The sequence below is a fragment of the Chrysemys picta genome, chromosome 10 (assembly GCF_011386835.1).
Source record: "Chrysemys picta bellii isolate R12L10 chromosome 10, ASM1138683v2, whole genome shotgun sequence".
Taxonomy (NCBI): Eukaryota; Metazoa; Chordata; order Testudines; family Emydidae; genus Chrysemys; species Chrysemys picta.
Genome location: NC_088800.1, coordinates 24,168,450 through 24,187,149, shown reverse-complemented (window position 1 = coordinate 24,187,149; position 18,700 = coordinate 24,168,450). Strand labels below are relative to the sequence as shown.

The 18,700-nt window shown below is 43.4% G+C and overlaps 1 protein-coding gene across 3 annotated transcripts in view; it reads right to left on the bottom strand.

The window, feature by feature from the left end:
• LOC101952090 (protein unc-13 homolog A-like) overlaps positions 1-18,700 on the bottom strand; it is a 122,705-nt gene that overhangs the window by 80,594 nt on the left and 23,411 nt on the right. For all 3 annotated transcript variants that reach the window (XR_010590712.1, XM_005305080.3, XM_065558179.1), the window contains exons 5-6: positions 15,130-15,253; positions 1,728-1,851 (exon numbers count right to left, since the gene is read on the bottom strand). Coding sequence is in view for 2 of the 3 variants with exons in the window: in XM_005305080.3 (XP_005305137.2) it covers positions 1,728-1,851; positions 15,130-15,253 (248 nt within the window). In the remaining variant the exon portion in view is untranslated. The remainder of the gene's footprint in view (positions 1-1,727; positions 1,852-15,129; positions 15,254-18,700) is intronic.

Below are 18,700 nucleotides of genomic sequence, written 5' to 3'. Positions count from 1 at the left end.
GGCATTTGTGTGGCACTTTCGTAGCTGGCATTGCAAGGTATTTACATGTCAGATATGCTAAACTTTCATATGGCCTTCATGCTTTGGCCACCATTCCAGAGGACATGCTTCCATGCTGATGACGCTCATTTAAAAAAAATAATGTGTTAATTAAATTTGTGACTGAACTCCTTGGGTGAAAATTGTATGTCCTCTGCTCTGTTTTACCCGCATTCTGCCATATATTTCATGTTATAACAGTCTCAGAGGATGACCCAGCACACATTGTTCATTTTAAGAATACTTTCACTGCAGATTTCACAAACCGCAAATAAGGTACCAATGTGAGATTTCTAAAGATAGCTAAAGCACTTGACTCAAGGTTAAAGAATCTGAAGTGCCTTCCAAAATCTGAGAGGGACGTGGTATGGAGCATGCGTTCAGAAGTCTTAAAAGAGCAACACTCCAATGCAGAAACTACAGAACCCGAACCACCAAAAAAGAAAATCAACCTTCTGCTGGTGGCATCTGACTCATATAATGAAAATGAACATGTGTCAGTCTGCACTGCTTTGGATCGTCATTGAGCAGAACCCGTCATCAGTATGGACACATCTCCCCTGGAATGGTGGTTGAAGCATGAAGGGACATATGAATCTTTAGCGCATTTGGTACGTAAATATCTTGCGACGCCGACTACAACAGTGCCATGAGAATGCCTGTTCTTATTTTCAGTTGACATTGTAAACCAGAAGCGGGCAACATTATATCCTTCAAATGTAAACAAACTTTTTACATTTGTCTGAGTGATTAGCTAAACAAGAAGTAGGACTGCTCTTCTTCACACAGCACACAGTCAACTTGTGGAACTCCTTACCTGAGGAGGTTGTGAAGGCTAGGACTATAACAGGGTTTAAAAGAGTACTGGATAAATTCATGGAGGTGAAGTCCATTAATGGCTATTTGCCAGGATGCATAAGGAATGATGTCCCTAGCCTCTGTTTGTCAAAGGGTGGTGATAGATGGCAGGAGAGAGATCACTTGATCATAGATTCACTCCCTCTGGGGCACCTGGTATTGGCCACTGTCAGTAGACAGGATACTGGGCTGGATGGACCTTTGGTCTGACCCAGTACGGCCATTCTTATGTTCTTATGACTGAATGGACTTGCAGGCTTAACAAGATTACCTTGTTTTATTTTTGAATGCAGTTTTATTGTACATAATTCTGCAATTTTAAGTTCAACTTTCATGCTAAAGAGATTGCACTACAATACTTGTATTAGGTGAATTGAAAAATACTATTTCTTTTGTTTTCTTACAGTGCAAATACTTGTAATCAAAAATAAATATAAAGTGAGCACTGTACACTTTGTACTCTGTGTTGTATTTGAAATCAATATATTTGAAAATGTAGAAAACATCAAAAATAATTTAAATAAATTATATTCTATTATTGTTTAATAGTGCAATTAATCGTGCGATTAATTGTGATTAATTTTTTTAATTGCTTGACAGTCCTAATTGCTTTATGGAGACACTTCTGTTCCGTACTGTAGGTTTCCTGACCTTCCTACTGATAGGGAGAATAGCAGATCCCTATAATCTATCACCCTAATGATGGAAACATAAGGCCTTACATAAATTGCAGATTATATCCTTGATTATATCATACACACACACACACTAAATGCTATCCAGTGACAATAAATGCCACTCTACATGTTTGATTTTACTAAGTACAATACCTTAGTTCTTTTTCTTGCACGCTGAGAGCACTTTTCATGGGTGACAGGCTGCTGCATGTGTCCTGATGTGAATGACATGCACCTTGGAGAGAAGCCCTCCTGTAATAGCTTCTGCAATCCGAATCTTGATAGTTGGGGGGAAAAATAAATTAGAAATAGCCAAAAGGCATGAAATCAGTTTCATAGAAAAGAAACCGTTTATTATAGTAATTGAAAATACCAGTGTTGGGAAGTGATCATCTAACTTCATGGCATCAAAGGTTTTATGAACTTAAGTAATAGCTAATAAGCAAGTTGGACACAAATTGATTTTTAGTTATTTCTATAATTAAATTGCATTAGTTTCAAGATCATCAGAATTACAGCATCAAGATCACATTCTGATTTTCTGTATCCTTCAAATATAAGTTAGAGATATTTGGGGCACTATCTTTAGCATATTCACAAACTAAGGAACAATTTATGTTTCTCAGTTAAGGAACAAACTACCATTTGGAGATGTAGGAAACTGAATCTCAGTTTTCCAATCAAATTTGAAAAGGTATTTAATTGATGATGTCTTAATTATGTTTGTGTTTAAAGCATGAGTGCTATGTGAAGTTTAATTCCACCTCCTATAGGACCACATGGTCACTTTCCTGATAGGATGTTGACATGTCATTTGTACTCCACAAAGTATAGATTCTGATACCCTTTTTTAATATTGTTAAGCAACATCTTTTAATCCACAAGTAGTTCCACTGATTCACTATAAGTAAGGGTATCATAATCCAGCCCTAAGTCAACAGAACTTTTCTTCCATTGTTTAGAAGAGTTCATGTGATACCCCCCACCCCTTATCCTTTCCTTCCCTCCACATACATTGTTCTGATCAGTTGTTAGGGGGGTTAGTTTAATTTCCCTTCAAAAGTATTCACTTTGGGAGACTGCCAAATTGTCTGGTTGGCTGCCAGAGAAGGAAATTAGGTCTTATCTTTTACTTTGAATAAAAGAAACAAAACAAAGATAGCACTTTGGAGACAATGGGATCGTGTTCATTTCCTATTTCATGAGCAATACTCCCTTAAAAGCTGTTCAAGTTCATGTGAATTTGCCTTGATCATCCCCTACTGTTTTCACTTCCTGGAGCAGCTTGGTAACCTTCCCCCACTCATGCAGTACATACAATCCCTGGCCCACAATGATACAAAAATAATTCACACACTTAATATAATATAGTCTCCCAAAGACATTGCAGAAAGTTGCCCTATCTGTCACAGGACTATTCCTACATTGTTCAAAAATGATCAGTAGAAAACATGTTAACTGTTGATTTTTCTCTTGAAATGAGCAATAGAATATTTCCTTGAAAAGTGTTTGTTGTCCTTTCTTACCATAGAAGTACAGCACAACACTGACTACAGTCCAATGTCACTCCTATACTTAAAAAAAGTGTAAACATTTACAATTATATTTATGTATAATCAGGAAGCCACTAAAAGAAGTGTTCAAATTTCAAATATGTAAAAGTCAGTCTACCACGTGTAAAATGTAACAGTGCTAAAGGTGTGACTTTGGATCCCAGTGTTAGAATGACACTAATTTTTTTAACCTAACCTTTTTTTCCCCTGAGCAAGTTTATTGTTTGCAAAATGTACTATATTGACTGCTCTGAGGAGCCGCAGCCCAGGCTGAGCCCAGCTCGTGTCAGGGCCAAGGCGAAGCCCAAGGATGAGCAGGGCTGGGATACAGCAGCAGCCCCAACCCCTGGCCCTGGGAGCGGCGGTGACCGAAGATGATTCCACCTCAGGCCAGATCCGCAGCAAGGTAAGAGTCGGGCCAGGCGGGAGTGTCCCCAGGATCCCTGGGGAGCTTCTGCCTGCTGGAGCCCTAGAGGCTGCTGCCTCCCTCCCCAGCCCCTCACAGCACTCCAGTGTCTGGAGTCTCCTTCTGCCTCCCCTCCTGCAGGGGGCGAGCGACCTGGCAGAGAGGGGCAGCATCTGCCCAGCAAGCCCAGCACCTCTTCCTTGGCTCCTCCAGCCACAGAGCTCCCTCCATTGCATGCCCCTCGGGCTCCCAGCTGGGCAGCCTTAGCGCTGGGAAAACGCCAGCAGGGCTGGGTCCAGTGTGTATCCGAGCTCGTGGGGAGCGCTCTCGCCCCAATGACTAGCGCCTTACCTACGGCAAGTAAAGTAGTGCAATAGGAGTGTGACGTGAAAAATATCAAATCACGATTACGTGTGTGTACTGTGCTGCCCTATCGGCGCCATTCGCACTAATTTCCGTTTTGCATTGGTGCCAGTGGTTATAGGGCTAAAATGCCGGGACAAACGCAAATGACTTTCTGGTGCTGCTTACTGGCAACAAAGAGAGAAATGGCAAAAAGAATTAGAAAAACTATCTTGTACTTCAAAAAAGTATTTTAAAAAAGTCGATAATCAAGGAGAAAGCTCTAAGCAATGCACTGAAGGTGATTATTCATCAACTGATGAAGACTGATCGAACCAAAGATTACCTTTATCAATTGATAAAGATGAACAACAATCTGACCAAAGATTATCTTCACTAACTGATAAAGACGAACAATCACAATCCAAAGATTTATTACTTCAGCTGAAGAGTCCAGAAATGAAGAACTGTTATCCAAGTACATGGCCGACAATAATTACTGATACAATGCGAATTATTATTGCGAAAAAAGGTCCATCAAAACTAGATCCTACATTTGAATATCCATTTAATGAGTCGAATTGTCTATTTATGCCATCCAGTATGAAGAAAAAAATGAAAAATGGGGAACAAATTAATAGATCGTGGTTAGTGTATTCACAGACCAAAGATGTAGTTTTTTGTTTTTGCTGCAAACTGTTCTGTAACTCGGACATTTTTCTGGCAACTGCAGGTTTTAATGACTGGCGAAATTTGCATCAGCATTTGAAAGAACATCAAAAAATCATTTATGCTCATTGACAAATTGGATTGAGCTGTCAAACCGGTACAACAATCGATGCGGTACAGCAACGTCAACTAAATTCAGAAATTCTACGTTGGCAAGCAGTGTTGGAACATTTACTGGCAATCATTAATTTCCTAGCCAAACAGTGCCTCGCATTCCGTGGATCCTCGGATATTTTATAGGAGAATAACAATGGAAATTTCTTAAAATTGGTTGAGTTATTGGCAAAATTTGATAATGTTATGGCTGAGCATATACGAAGAGTGAAAGATGGAGAGATTCACACCCATTATTTGGGTAAAAATACACAAAATGAGATAATAGAATTAATTTCTAATGGAGTGCGTAATGAAATTTTATTGAATTTGAAACATGCCAAATATTACTCAATTATAATTGATTGTACTCAAGATCTGAGCAAAACTGAGCAAATGTCAATAGTTTTACGATTTCTGAAAATTGATGAAAATGCAGAAGTGAAAATTTGTAAACACTTTCTAGAATTTATACCAGTGAATGAAACTACTGGGAAAGCCCTCACAGATGTAATTCTACAGAGATTGGAACAATATGGAATAACTTTAGAAAATATCGCGGCCAAGGGTACGATAATGGCTCAAACATGCGAGGACGACATGCAGGTGTACAGCAAAGAATATTGAATTTAAACAATCGAGCTTTTTTCATTCCTTGCCATGCACATTCACTCAATCTGGTTGTCAGCGATGCCGCCAAATCATCTAAAGATGCCGTTTCATATTTTACCACAGTGCAAGCAATTTACAACTTTTTTAGTGCTTCCACACACCGTTGGGCAGTCTTGAAGAAGCATCTTGAACAAAAACTCACACTTAAACCTCTGAGTCAAACTAGATAGGAAAGCAGGATAGAAGCTATTAGACCATTCCGATATTCATCAGGAGAGATTTACGATGCTCTATTCGAAATAAGCCAGGACTTGTCGTCTGATCCTTCATTTCGACATGAAGCTGAAACATTGGCTCAGAAAATGATGCAGTTTCAATTTTCATGTTGCACGGTTATTTGGCACAATATTCTAAATCAAATTAATTTGACCAGCGAAGTTATGCAGAACATAACCATAGACATATCCGAGGCAAAGATGATTTTGAATAAAACGCTGGAATATTTAAAAAAATACTGTTCAGATGAAGGATTTGAAGAAACTGTCAAAGAAGCAACAACAATAGCAGAGGATCTTGATTTTGAACCAACGTTTGCACCTCAAAAATTCATTCGTCCTCGGAAAAAAACAAGACAGTTTTGTTATGAGGCTCATGATGATCCTATTCTCGATCCAAACGAAAGGTTTAAGGTTGAATGTTTCTATTGTATTTTGGATGTAGCTATAACTTCCATTGAAGAAAGATTTTGTCAGTTGCATGGTCATTGTGAAACTTTCGAATTTTTATACGATATTGGAAATATTAAAAATCAGTTTTCCAAAGAAGACCTCATGAAGCAGTGCCAAGACCTACATTTAGCGCTCAGTACTGATAACACTGCTGACATTGATGCAGTAGAATTGTATGATGAATTAATAGCTTTACCTGAGCTAATAGGTCCTAAAACTTCTCCTCTAAAAGTATTAGATTTATAGCAAGAAATGATTTTTTTACTCCAAACACTGCTATAGCATTATGCATTCTTTTAACATAACCAGTATCAGTGGCTTCTGGTGAGCGCAGTTTCTCAAAACTGAAATTATTAAAAAGTTATTTGAGGTCCACCATGTCTCAAAATCGTATGTCAGGACTGGCATTAATTTCAATTGAAAGTACTATTGCAAAAAAATTAGATTTCACTGACTTATTAAAAGACTACACAAGTATAAAAACCAGAAAAATTCAGTTCATATAAATTCATTTAATTTATGAGAAACTGGAAGACACTAACGTTTTTCATTACAGTGTATAGTTGAACTCAAATTGTTTGTAATTGTGTTTTTGTTAAATGTTAAAATTACACTAGTAGGAAATTATTTTATTTCACTAACTACAAATTCTCTGTTTTCATTTTTTTTTTAATTTTAAACAGTCAAAACAAAACTGCAAAGTGCAAACATGTGTAAAAGCCAAAAAAAAGTGCGCAGGGGCGGGGGGGGAGCTCTCAAAAAATTTTTTGCTTGGGGCAGCAAAAAACCTAGAGCCGACCCTGAGCATGGTGCCAGGACAGGTAGGGACTAGCCTGCCTTAGCATCGCAGCACCGCCAACAGGACCTTTAACAGCCCGGTCGGTGGTGCTGACCGGAGCCGCTAGGGTCCCTCTTTGACCGGATGTTTCTGTCGAAAACCAGACACCTGGTCACCCTAGACAAGATCACCTGACCTAGTAGTGTCACAGTTATGTCTCAGGACATCCCTTAGGAGGGAGAGAGATTACTATCTTCACAGTCTTGTTGTTTCTTACTAATGGCCCATCAGATCTGACTGCTGTTGTCTGGTGGGTGGCTTCCCAATACACATAGTCCATATTCCTAACTTTAGATACAGAAATGGTACATGCATACAAACTGGATAATCACATTCAGTAAATCATAACCTTTCCAATGATATCTTACATGAGCCATCTTGCATGAAGTATATCTCAGCTATGTCAAATCTATATCATAAGCATATTTTCATAAAGAATATGGAGTGTAACATCACAGGAACTCCTAGGCCCCAATAAAGTCATTGGAAAATCTCTCTCTGACTTCTATATGGCCAGGTTATCAGACCTGGATTTTTATCCACAGGAGAAATAAAGCATGGACAATTTAAATGCTGGCTTCTGCATGCTGCTATACTAAGCTCTATGCCAATATGCCTTACAACGACCTGGGGAGAGCCCTTAAAAAATCTAATTCTTTGCATTCACCAGTTATTGGATCAGAGATTATACAGAGCTATATCTGTGCCAACTGGTAACATGCAGAGGGGATACCCAGAAATACTGGATAGGAATCATATGAACACTGGATCATTGAAGTTTGCCTGGGTATATAATCCCAATTCCCACGGACTCCAATAAGAATTGGTTTCTGTGCCACCACTTGTTTTCCACTATGGCCATTGTCATCTTTGTTAACCTTCTGAGATGAGACCTTGTACCTGATAGCATTAGGAGTGCCGCCAGCTTTTTTACCACCCTAGGTGGCGGAAGGTCCTGCCCCCGAAATGCCACCCCCGACAGAGGCGGTGGAAGGTCCTGCCCCCGAAATGCCGTTCCCGACAAAGGCAGCGGAAGTTCCCACCCCCAAAATACCAACGATGACCGGGGCGGCCGAAGATCCGGCCGCCGCGGTTGCTGCCTCCCAAATGTTAGCGGTCACCTAATGGGTTGCGCCGGCCCTGGATAGCAGTCAACCTCAGCCCAGGCCTGTGACTGACATCCATGGCACCATGTGTCTCTGTTCGTCCTGAATCCCTGATTTAGTTGGGAATTGGTCCTCCTTTGAGCGGGGGGTTGGACTAGATGACCTCCTGAGGTCCCTTCCAACCCTGATATTCTATGATTCTATGAACTGTATGTGTGTGTGTGTTTGCTTAAGCTTTCTCCCTGTACAGAAACCTGATCAGAATTTTTTTTCTTGGAAGGAAAATTAATTTCTTTCTTCCTTAAAATCAGAATTATTGCTACCATGATCCTGGAGACATCCCTGGGAGCACATGTAACATCAAATGGTAATTATCAAAGCTGGGATGAGAAAAGAAAGACTGTCATCCATCTGTAAAACTTTAAAATGGTCTGAAATGGTAAAATAGGAATGCTTTGAAGACAAGTTTCCATTAGAAACTTAGCCATGTCAGACAAGGCCCTGCTCTGCTTGTCCCTGGTTCTCTGAGGCTAGAAATAGGAGGGAGCCAGGGTTGTAATACTCTGATCTGAAGTAGATGATGGATAAGAGTGGGAATCAGATAAAGTTGGTCCGGAAATACTTGCATAGATCGGTAACATAACCCCTCTGGAGAATGTCCAGCAACCTCATTTGAGCAAAGCTAAATGTAGCCCTTTTGCTCCCAAACTGAAAGAGCCTAGCCCCAATGAGGGGTCCAACTCCAGAAAGGGCTGGCTGTGAGACCTGCAGAGAGCTCTCTGGCAACAGATGGCAGCATTAATTCTATCTACCACTTGCAAGGAGGTATTTTCTCCGGTTGAACTTTATGGATTGCTTCAATTTGCCACATCACCTGTATTCCTTTCTGTAATGTACGGCAAGAGTCAGCATTGTAAGTCAATTTTTCTGATTACTCTAAATAGCCCCACTTTCCATGACATTTCCCATTAAGATAGCTGGGAACTGATCTGTCTGAGGGTCTGATATCAAAGGCCAAAGCCCCATATAACTTCATGGAACAGATCTGAATTTCACTCCCAACACACCAGGACAGTTTCATGACTAAAGCAAGTGGTGGCTGTTCTGTTTTTAATCTTTGATTTCACTTTTCCTATAGTAGGTCTGGCAATTCAGACCTTTGTTCTCCTGTGGCTCTTGCAATGGTCTGTTTGTTCAGTCCTCTCCCCTCCTTTGAACACATTCTGCTCCCCCTCCTTCCCTCCCTCTCTTTCCTCTTGGTCTTCCTTGATTTTTCCTCTCTCTCAAGCTGATCTCTCTGCCCCTCCCTGGTTGCTCTCTTCATCCCTAGCTCAATTTCACTTTCCCTCTCCAATAATCTACCTTCCCATGTAAATCATTTGATACCAACCCCCACTTTTCCCACACCACTCTGATCAGCATTCTGCTTCCTACTCTGCCTGTGATAGCAGAAGAGATTAGATCACCAATCCGAGGCTTCTGGAATTGCAGCAGCTGAGTTGGTGATAAAGGAACAGAGCTCTTAAGCTGTGGGCAGTTGCACAGGCAGGATGAGGAGACCGCAGCAATCCAGAGCAATGTTCTGACTTATTCTGTCTCAAATAAAGTGCAGAAGCACTACTACAGCAGCACAAACATTCCCATCCCCCCATTTGAAAGTTTTCCAGATGTAATAAGCACTCTATATACTGAATTTAGTCTTTTCAGTTCATCTGTACTTATGAACATTTTAACTCCTGCTTCAGGGAAAATCATGGATTGCATATGTATATTTTTACATTAACTAGAACTTGCTACTGAAATATCAGTTCCAGCTGTTAATGAGAGGTGCCACACTGTCAGGGTCCCCTGTGACTGCCATGTTTTAAAAAATGGGCTGTGGACACTTGAAGAAAGTGGTCAGTTCAGGAAACAGCAGATGAAAGGTGTTGAGGAGTGTGAACTACTTGCACAAAGACTTTCTAAATGGGTTGGAAGAAATTTCTTCCACTTGCTTTCCAATGCTTCATGTGTATTGTGAGAAGGAGCCAAGTGTGGGTATGGAAGTGATGGGAGTGTCACACAGGCATATGTTTGGACAATTTTTTTTAAAGAGATGGTAGTGGGAGCCTTCCACACTTCAGGTACAAAGAAGAAAGGAATAAGCAGAAATGTGGTTAATAGTCATGAGTGTCAGCGTAATAAGAATTTGTGCAGTGCTGTGTTCCCCCAAAGCAGAATGTAAGAGGCTCTGGACTTAACTCTTATTTGCACAAGGGCAGCTTTACTTCACTCTGACAATGCAAAGGGGCCTTAAAATAATTTACATCTACGTTAAGGCCCCTTTACTCTGCCAGAATGGTGTACAGTGATCTTTGTGTAAATAAGAATCAGAATCTCCATACTTAAATTTATGGTTGGTGGTATTTGGAACCACACATGTCAGCTCTGCGTGAAAGCAATATTTATTCTATTTAGATTGGAAACTCTTTAAAGCAGAGACCCTGTTTCATACATCTCTAAAGCTCTATGTGCCCTTTTGATGCTATATAAAATCAACTTCATTTATTAAAAGCATGAATCCAAGTTCCTAGGCACTTATAAAAATGTGAAATCACAAAGAGTAAATATTCTTACTACAAAAATCTCTACTACCTACACCACTTTGCAGCCCTCTCAAAAAGCACACTAAGTCCTTAAAACACATGTAAACAAAGATTAAATAACATTGAACAAAACATTAGGGTATTGCTTCCATAATGGATCAGGCAGTCCAATTGTGCAACATACGTGGCAGTTTTAGTGTTTTCTCAACTATATAACTAAATGCTGCTTTATGAGATGAAGAGCATGCTTCATTACACAGTGCCTCTTTAATGAATGCATTTCATTATGTAGTGTCTATAATTTTATTATTTGATAAATGTGAACGAAGATGATTTATGCCTTCCACAGCCCCATTTAGAAAAAAACAGAGCACCATGCTTATATATTTTTCATTTCAAGATTAGTTTCTTCTCTCACAAGAACACAGTTTCACAAGACCAAATAAATTGCTGTTTTAATCAAAATGTCAAATTATCCAGTTCTAATAACCTTTTAAAAACTGACTCAGTAATATCATGATGTTCCTAATTCTACTGAAGTCTTCATAGATGGTCTAGCATACCGTTTTTTTGTCACTGTGTATTTGCATGCAGAATTTCAGAAGTATGAGATATTTTCAGTAGCCCATGTGACATGAATACAGGTCTCAATGGACAAGTGACCATGTCACAAAAGCACTAGCACAAATGGCAATAACACTCTTGGAGGCAATCACAGCAGGCTCCCAAAAGAATGAATTGGTATAGAGACAGAACTGTGACCTGACCTCTACAGCTGGTTCTTCTAGTTCCAGATTAAGACAGATTGGTCGGGCAGCATGGGGAACCCTTGCATTTCTACTGCATGTATTATACCTGTCCGTAAATAAACAGACTTCCGTCTTTGGGATTGGTACCTGTCAAACTGGCACCTTTCATGAATCAATGAAAAATATTTCTCTGTCTTGCTCAGATCCTCAATTGCTGTAAATCATCATAACGCCGGGGCCACAACTGAGACTATGGAACCAAATGTTTAACAAACGGGCTGAAAACCAGGCATAAGATCAGAGTCAAAATGTGATGCACCAAATGTACTGCAGAAAAAACAAAGGCTGAAGTAATAGATGGGGCAGTTGAGCATCTGAAAGCTTAGTGTTTTATGCCTGTTTTCCCCTGCCTATGTAGAAATACAATGTTACAGTGACCTCTGCAGGATTTCCACAAGCATTTGACTATGTAGAATACTTTCTCTGCAGTTTCAAATATGGTCTCTTAAAAAAAGTTAACTTGCTTTATCTTTCATGCTTCTTAATTTCTGCCCATCTGTTCTTCTGGAATCAAAACCTCAGCCTATGAAAAATTAATTAGTAATTGGCTGAGCCAAAAAGAGAGAAAAATAGTACCTGTAAACACACAGCTGGGGCAAGTTCTCTTGATGCACTTGTGTTAGGCCTCAATCCAGCAAACTACTTAAGCACATGCTAAATGCTTTCCTGATTTAGGGCCATAATGAAGGATGTAGGTGTGGCACTGAAAAACATATACCATCAGCTCTAACTTTTTCCTAGTGGATGCTGTGGCACAAAATTCCAAGGACCTGGAGTCTCTTTAGCCCACCCCAGACTGGAGTGTTCCTTTTTATAATATGCCCCCTTTGCTTATTTTATAGTTAGAGGCTGAATTTCCCTGCTAAAGTCAGTGTACTCGTTCCACTGAATTCAATTGGAACTAGATCAGGCCAGTGGCGAGGAATATTCTAGACAGAATGACACCTGAATAGCAAAAATAAAAAGTTACTGTATATGTAGTTTCCTATTTGTTTGAGGTTTCATTACAACATACAAATGGAAGAGTGTTATCCTTAGAAGGGAACGTTTACCAGTGCTATTTTCTTGGCTATTAGAAAAAAATAAATGTAGTCCTCGTGAAAGTAATGGGAACACTATTGCCCCAACAATCTATTTTTCCCCTCAGCAAAAGAATTCCCTCCAATGTTGACCTTGTGGGCAAAGTTTCATCTTACACATGGTTTTCTATCCCATCTCCAAGCCACTGGCTGGATAAGGTTCAGGCCAAAATTCAGTCTTCCAATATTACAAGCTTGTATCACTCTTCTCCTGCATATCAATTTATTTTATATTTCTATTATGGTAGATTTTCTGTTACTCTTGTATCCACATCAGCATTTTTGTCTTTTAATATGCTTTGTTAAAAAGACCCACAAAATTTTACTCCTAAAGTTTATTATTCATTTTTATTGTGAATTTGATTTATAATGGAAAACTTAGTGAAGTGTTACAATTCGACTGGTGATCATTTAAAAAAGTTATTTCTTTGTCCGTGTTACTTCCAATGCCTTATATTATTAAAAACTAGAAGCCAAGATTTCCAGAAGTGTTCAGTGATTCTGGGTGTCCAACTTGAGACACCTGAAAGGGACCTGATTTTCAGAGCGTACTGAGAATCAACACTGTAAAGAAGTGTTGATGTTCTTTCCATTATATTACTTGGGCCCCATCCTAAATTCCCTCTAAGCTGCACAGATGCCTATTAAGACCGTGCAGGGGCTCAGGGCTGCGCCGGGGAGAGGCGCCCCTCCCTGCCTGCCCCAGCGCAGATGTACTGCGGCCGGTCGGGGGAGAGGCGCCCCTCCTCACCTGCCCCAGCGCAGACCTGCCTCTGGTGGGGGAGAGGAGCGCCTCCCTGCCAGCCTGGCCCAGGCCCGCCAGAACTGCCGGGGAGAGAAGCTCTTCCCTTGGCCCAGCCCAGCCAGAGCTGCCGCAGCGAGGCACCTCTCCCTGTACCCCAATCTGCTGTGGCGAGAGAGGGCTGGGGAGAGTCCTCTCTCCACACTGCAGCCCCTGATCAGCCTGCATCCTAAACTCCTCATCCCCAGTCCTGAGCCCACCCCTCCCGCACCCCAAACCCCTCATCCCCGGTCCCACCCCAGACCCACACCCCCTGCACCTCAACCCTCTGCCCCAGCCCTGAGCCCCCTCCCACACCCCAAACTCCTCATCCCCAGCCCCACCCCAGAGCTTGCACCCCCAGCCAGAGCCCTCATCCTCCTGCACCCCAACCCTCTGCCCCAGCCCTGAGCCCCCTCCCACAGCCCAAACTCCTCATCCCCAGCCCCACCCCAGAGCTTTCCCCCCCCAGCCAGCACCCTCATCCCCCCGAACCCTAACCCTCTGCCCCAGCCCTGAGACCCCTCCTACTCTCCAAGCCCCTCGGCCCCACCCCCAGTACATGAATTTTGTTATGTGCACCAATATGAAGGTGATGTGTCACAAATCACCTCCAAATTGGTGCACATAACAAAATTAATTCCACACATGGATGTAAAAAATTAAAGGGAACACTGGCCCCACAGTTTTGTACCTTAACTACTAGGGGTGTGCACAGGAATTTAAATTTGGCCGCTTTTGGAGGGGCACGTTAAACACACACAAATGAAAGGTTCACGTGACACCTCCCCGCCCCCGATTTCTCGGGATGCCTCTGTCAGGGATGCCCAGCAGCGAGGAGGCAGCGGTTCCCCTGGGCAGCAGCACTCCCTGTGTCCCTGCAGTCTGGGGTGGGAGGAAGCAGCAGGGTGGCTGGCTGCTGACTAAGCTCTTCCTTCCCGGATCCCTACAGCTGCTGCTTCTCCTTCCCGGCTGCTGGAGTCCCAGAGCTTCTGTCTGCTCTGCAGACCCCCCACTGAGGTGAGTCAAGGGGTGAAGGCAGAGGCAACCCATTGGACTCTAGCAACAGGGACGGAGAAGCAACTGGCTGCAGATTATAGGGATGGGGGGAGAAACTCAGGCAGCAGCCAGATGCCCTGCAGCTGCCTCCCTCCTCGGGCTGTGGGGAGACAGATTTTTGGGGGGATGCCCCTGCTTGCCCCCCCTTGTGCACACCCTTGTTAACTACAGAATTAGACCTATTGAGGTCAGTGGGAGCACTCAGACAGCAAAGTCCAATTCAACATGGGTAGTAAAGGTGGCAGAACAGGGATATTATTTTTGCAGTTTAACAGCCAAATTGTTCTAGTCATTGTCCAAATAGGGGGTGCAGAGCTCACCACTCAAGGTGGCACATCTGGAGGGAGGATGCCATTCCTTCCTTGATTTCCACAGTCCACATGGGGGCACACAAAGCTGTGCTATCCAGTAAGCTTGCTTCCCACACGCTGTGCCTCACGCAGGACTATGGCAGACAGTAGACACCAGGTCCCTGGCGTCGTCATTGCCAAACCTGGACAGTGAGCTAGCAGGGAGGGAAGTATTTAAATCCAACCAGATAACTCTTTTAATGGCTTTTATTTAAAAATCATGAAACAGCACAGACATCAGTAGTTTTGGACTCTTATTTAAAAAAAAAATTTTTTAAAGGCCATTACACTTTGGGGCTGATCTTCCTTATAGTGTTCCTTTCACTAACACTATTATCAGGTGGCCAGACACTATAGTGACAGGCAGCCCTATAAAAGCCTAGAGACATGTGATATTTGATAGGGCATTACATGAACTTAAATGAGTGGGTATCTTCCATCTCATACTGTTTAATTTTTTACTTGGTTATTAGTGCGTAACTTACCATTCAGTATTGCAAAGTAGACATCCAGTAAAATCTCATGTTGAGTTGGTGTTTTTGTGCCACAGATTTCATTTCCATTTTTTATGACTTCAGAATGTAGTATCCACCATGCACCCGAACCTTCCTACAAAAGGATATACTGAAGTTTACCTTGGTAGGCTTTATGTTATCCACCATTATCATTCTGCTACAGAGGACTGATTCAAAACCCAGTGAAATCAACAGGAACCTTTCCACTGACTGCAATAGGCTTTGGATCTGACAGTTGGAAATATTTTTGGCATGATTCTTCAAACTTTTACTCATGTAAGTTATCCTTATGTGGACTATTCACATGAGTAAGTATTTGCAGGATTAGGCTGTTTGATTATACAGCAATTCAAGGGTTGGTGAAAGAAACATGAGTACTGAAAGTTACAGCTCTCACTCTGAAGGCCCCAGCATAAGCACTACTGACAATTTCCCCTGTGTATGCCAACCAGCAAGTACATCCTAGAAAGCTGAAGTGATTAATGTACAGTAACTATAATAGGAACCTATCCCACCCACCCCCCAAAAAAGCAGCTTATGCAGCTGCTGTTCTTTAGAAGTTACACAGGCCTCATTGATAATACCATGCAGAGGCTACTTCTGCTTCAGAGAGGATACTGAGCCCTGGTAGTAGCAGCTGAATGTCAATTTAGACAATATATGGTGTGGTAGAATCGGCTTCCACAGCACTCTTCTGTGGCCTGCCATGGCACCACTCATTCCCACCTCAGTTTTCCTCCTGGTCCTCAGTCTTCCTTGGTTTGGTATGAGACCCCGGTCAGTTCTGGTTCCAAAACAGCATCATATATTCTAGTCCTTAGCTAGCTATAGCCCTTCTACACAGGGTCTGTCTTCTCAAGTTAATATGCATCAGTGTTCCCTGATCTCAGCATCCACTGTCAGGGTCTTGATATCAGAATCAAACAATAGTCCCAAAGGAAACACAAAAAAGCATCTTCCCTCATGGGCCACCCTTCCACCCCACTTTCTCATCTAGTGCTCAGCCTTAGGACTTTGTCCTTGGAAACCTAGCATCTACCCAAACCGCTGACCCTCTAGGCCTCCTCCCTGGAGTCCTTTGTCCACTTTGGTTCTCCACAGACTGGACCCTTATTCCCCTCTTCCACCACGCCATGTGCCTGGGGTGCTGGCTCTCTCCGGGGCCTGCAACCGGATCCTCCTTCTCTCCTGCCACTTTATCTCTTCAGGATCAGCCTTAATGGAGCCTTCCTCCCGTAGATCCTCTCCCTAACTAACCTCTCCCAGCCCTTTATGGAAATCATCTGACTCCACCCCAGCTGGGTCTGATAATTGAACCAAGCCATCTGATCCCCACCACATCAGGATCATTTGTGGGGGTAGCTGTCCACCACAGGCAAAGCTGTGCCTGACTCTCCTTAAAGGGCCAGCCAATGACACACAGACACTTATGACCCTTAAAACCTACTTCCTCTCCCCTAAAAAGAAATGGTGACTGGGGAGAAGGGGAGGAACTGCTACATCGTGGGGGAAGGGATAAAATGGGGACCAGCTGGGGCCACCCCGCCCTCCAGCATGCTCTTGGACCCAGAACTGTGTAGGGGAGACCCTGCCCCACAAACTCTAGGGTCATGAAGACCCAGGTAGGTGGTGCCTTGCCTCTCCCCTCCACATGGCCATGGGGGAAAACTGCAGAGGATCCAGCCACAGACTCCAGCCAATAAGAACAGAAGCAGCCAAAGCAGGGACCTTTTTCTCCTCAGGACATTTCAGTCAAAACTGAAGAAAGTTCTGACTTTCTCTGCCATGTGCTCATTTGTTTGTTCCAACCCTCCCTCTCTGATCTGTCTCTTCACCTAAGCTTCACTCAACATTTACCTCTCTTCTCCCCTCCCCTAACCGCCTCACCCTGCTTCCCTTCCCTTCCCATTTAGCTGATCCCCTTCTAACTAACCCCTCCCCCCAAAAATATCATGGAACTAACACAATGTTTGTTGTCATATCGTTCACTGGGCTCGAGTCTCATACCCCTCCCCTAAGCCTGCATCTTTCTTGTCTATTTAGATTGTACGCTCTTCTGGGCAGGGACTGTCTGCTACTCCCTATTTGTACAGTGCCTAGCACATTCTAGGTTATCCCTACCATAACAAACATATAAATAAACATAAAAAACAACAACAGCTGCCTTTTGAGTGCAGTTCCTAGTCACCAGTTCTTGAGAAGAGGGAGAGAAGGTACATAAATTGCTGCTATTTTTTAAAAGTGTCCCAGGAGCTGGTTTGGACCCAACCTCTCTACTGTTGAGGCAGCAGAGAGCATTTCTGTAGCTCCCATGGGTGGTGCAGAGCAAGACAGATTGTGGAGTATTTGAGATAGGCTCCTTCCCTTCCTGCCCCCACCCCGAGGCAGTTCCACATTGCTCTGCCATGCAGCCTCAGGATTCCTAGCCTCTCCAGCAGTGACCTGCTTCCTGAATAAGTTGACCTGTTGGGAAGCCAGACTGCTTGACTCGTCTCTTTCCCAGCCTGTTCCACAGCACTCTGCCATGCAGCGTCAGAGTTCCTATTCTCTGCAGTAGTCTGAACTGTTTTCTGAGCAAGACAACCCACCATGAACCCAGCCCACTCAGCTCCAAGGTCCTACATAACTATGTACCCAGCACAACTATTCTTGAGTGCAGCCCATCTCCTCAGTCTTCCCTCTCCCCGCCTCCCCACACCCCAAGAAAAATCTTGTCTCTTTTCCGTCCTTCAGCCTATGACCCTTCCTCTGTTTTCACTCCTTCCCCAATGTCAGGAATTAGGTTTATAAAAAGGAAAGGGAAAAACTGCTTAAAGCCATGGCCAGGAGGATGTGTTAACTGCTCCTTCTCTTCAGTATTTCTACCTAAAACTAGGCATGGTTAACCACAGATACCACAGCTATGGTCTGGCCTAAGGACAGACAGCTATCGGAGATGGTTGTAATAGCAACCATTGCATCGGAGAGTTGATAAATGCACTCAGAGAAGGCATGCTCCATAGATCCATAATCATTTTGGATCTGATTTTTGGAGAGCCCCTCATAAAACAAGAAATCCATCTTAGCTGTGGGCCTCACAGGATGCAAGTTTCTGCTCTATGAGACAGCCCTTAGTTTTTAAGAGGGCCCTTTCTAAGCAGGGCCAGCTCCAGGCACCAGCCGGCCAAGCATGTGCTTGGGGCGGCACCTTGGGGCGGGGCAGCGCTCGGGTCTTTATTTATTTATTTATTTATTGGTTCGTCGGGGCAGCACTGGAGGGGGGGGTTTGTTTCAGCGGCGTGGCGCTCGGGGGGGCTGGGGCTTCAGATGGCACAGCGCTCAGAGGGGGCGGGGCTTTGGGCGGCGCTCGGGGGGGCAGCGGTTTGGCGCGGCGCAGCGCTCAGAGGGGGGGCGGGAGCTGGCGCGGCACAGCGCTCGGAGGTGGGGGCGGGGGCACGGCGCTCGAAGGGGGCGGGGCTTCAGGTGGCATGGCGCTGGGGGGGCGGCGGCTTGCGCGGAACTCGGGGGAGCAGGGCTTCGGGCGGCACGGTGCTCGGGTGGG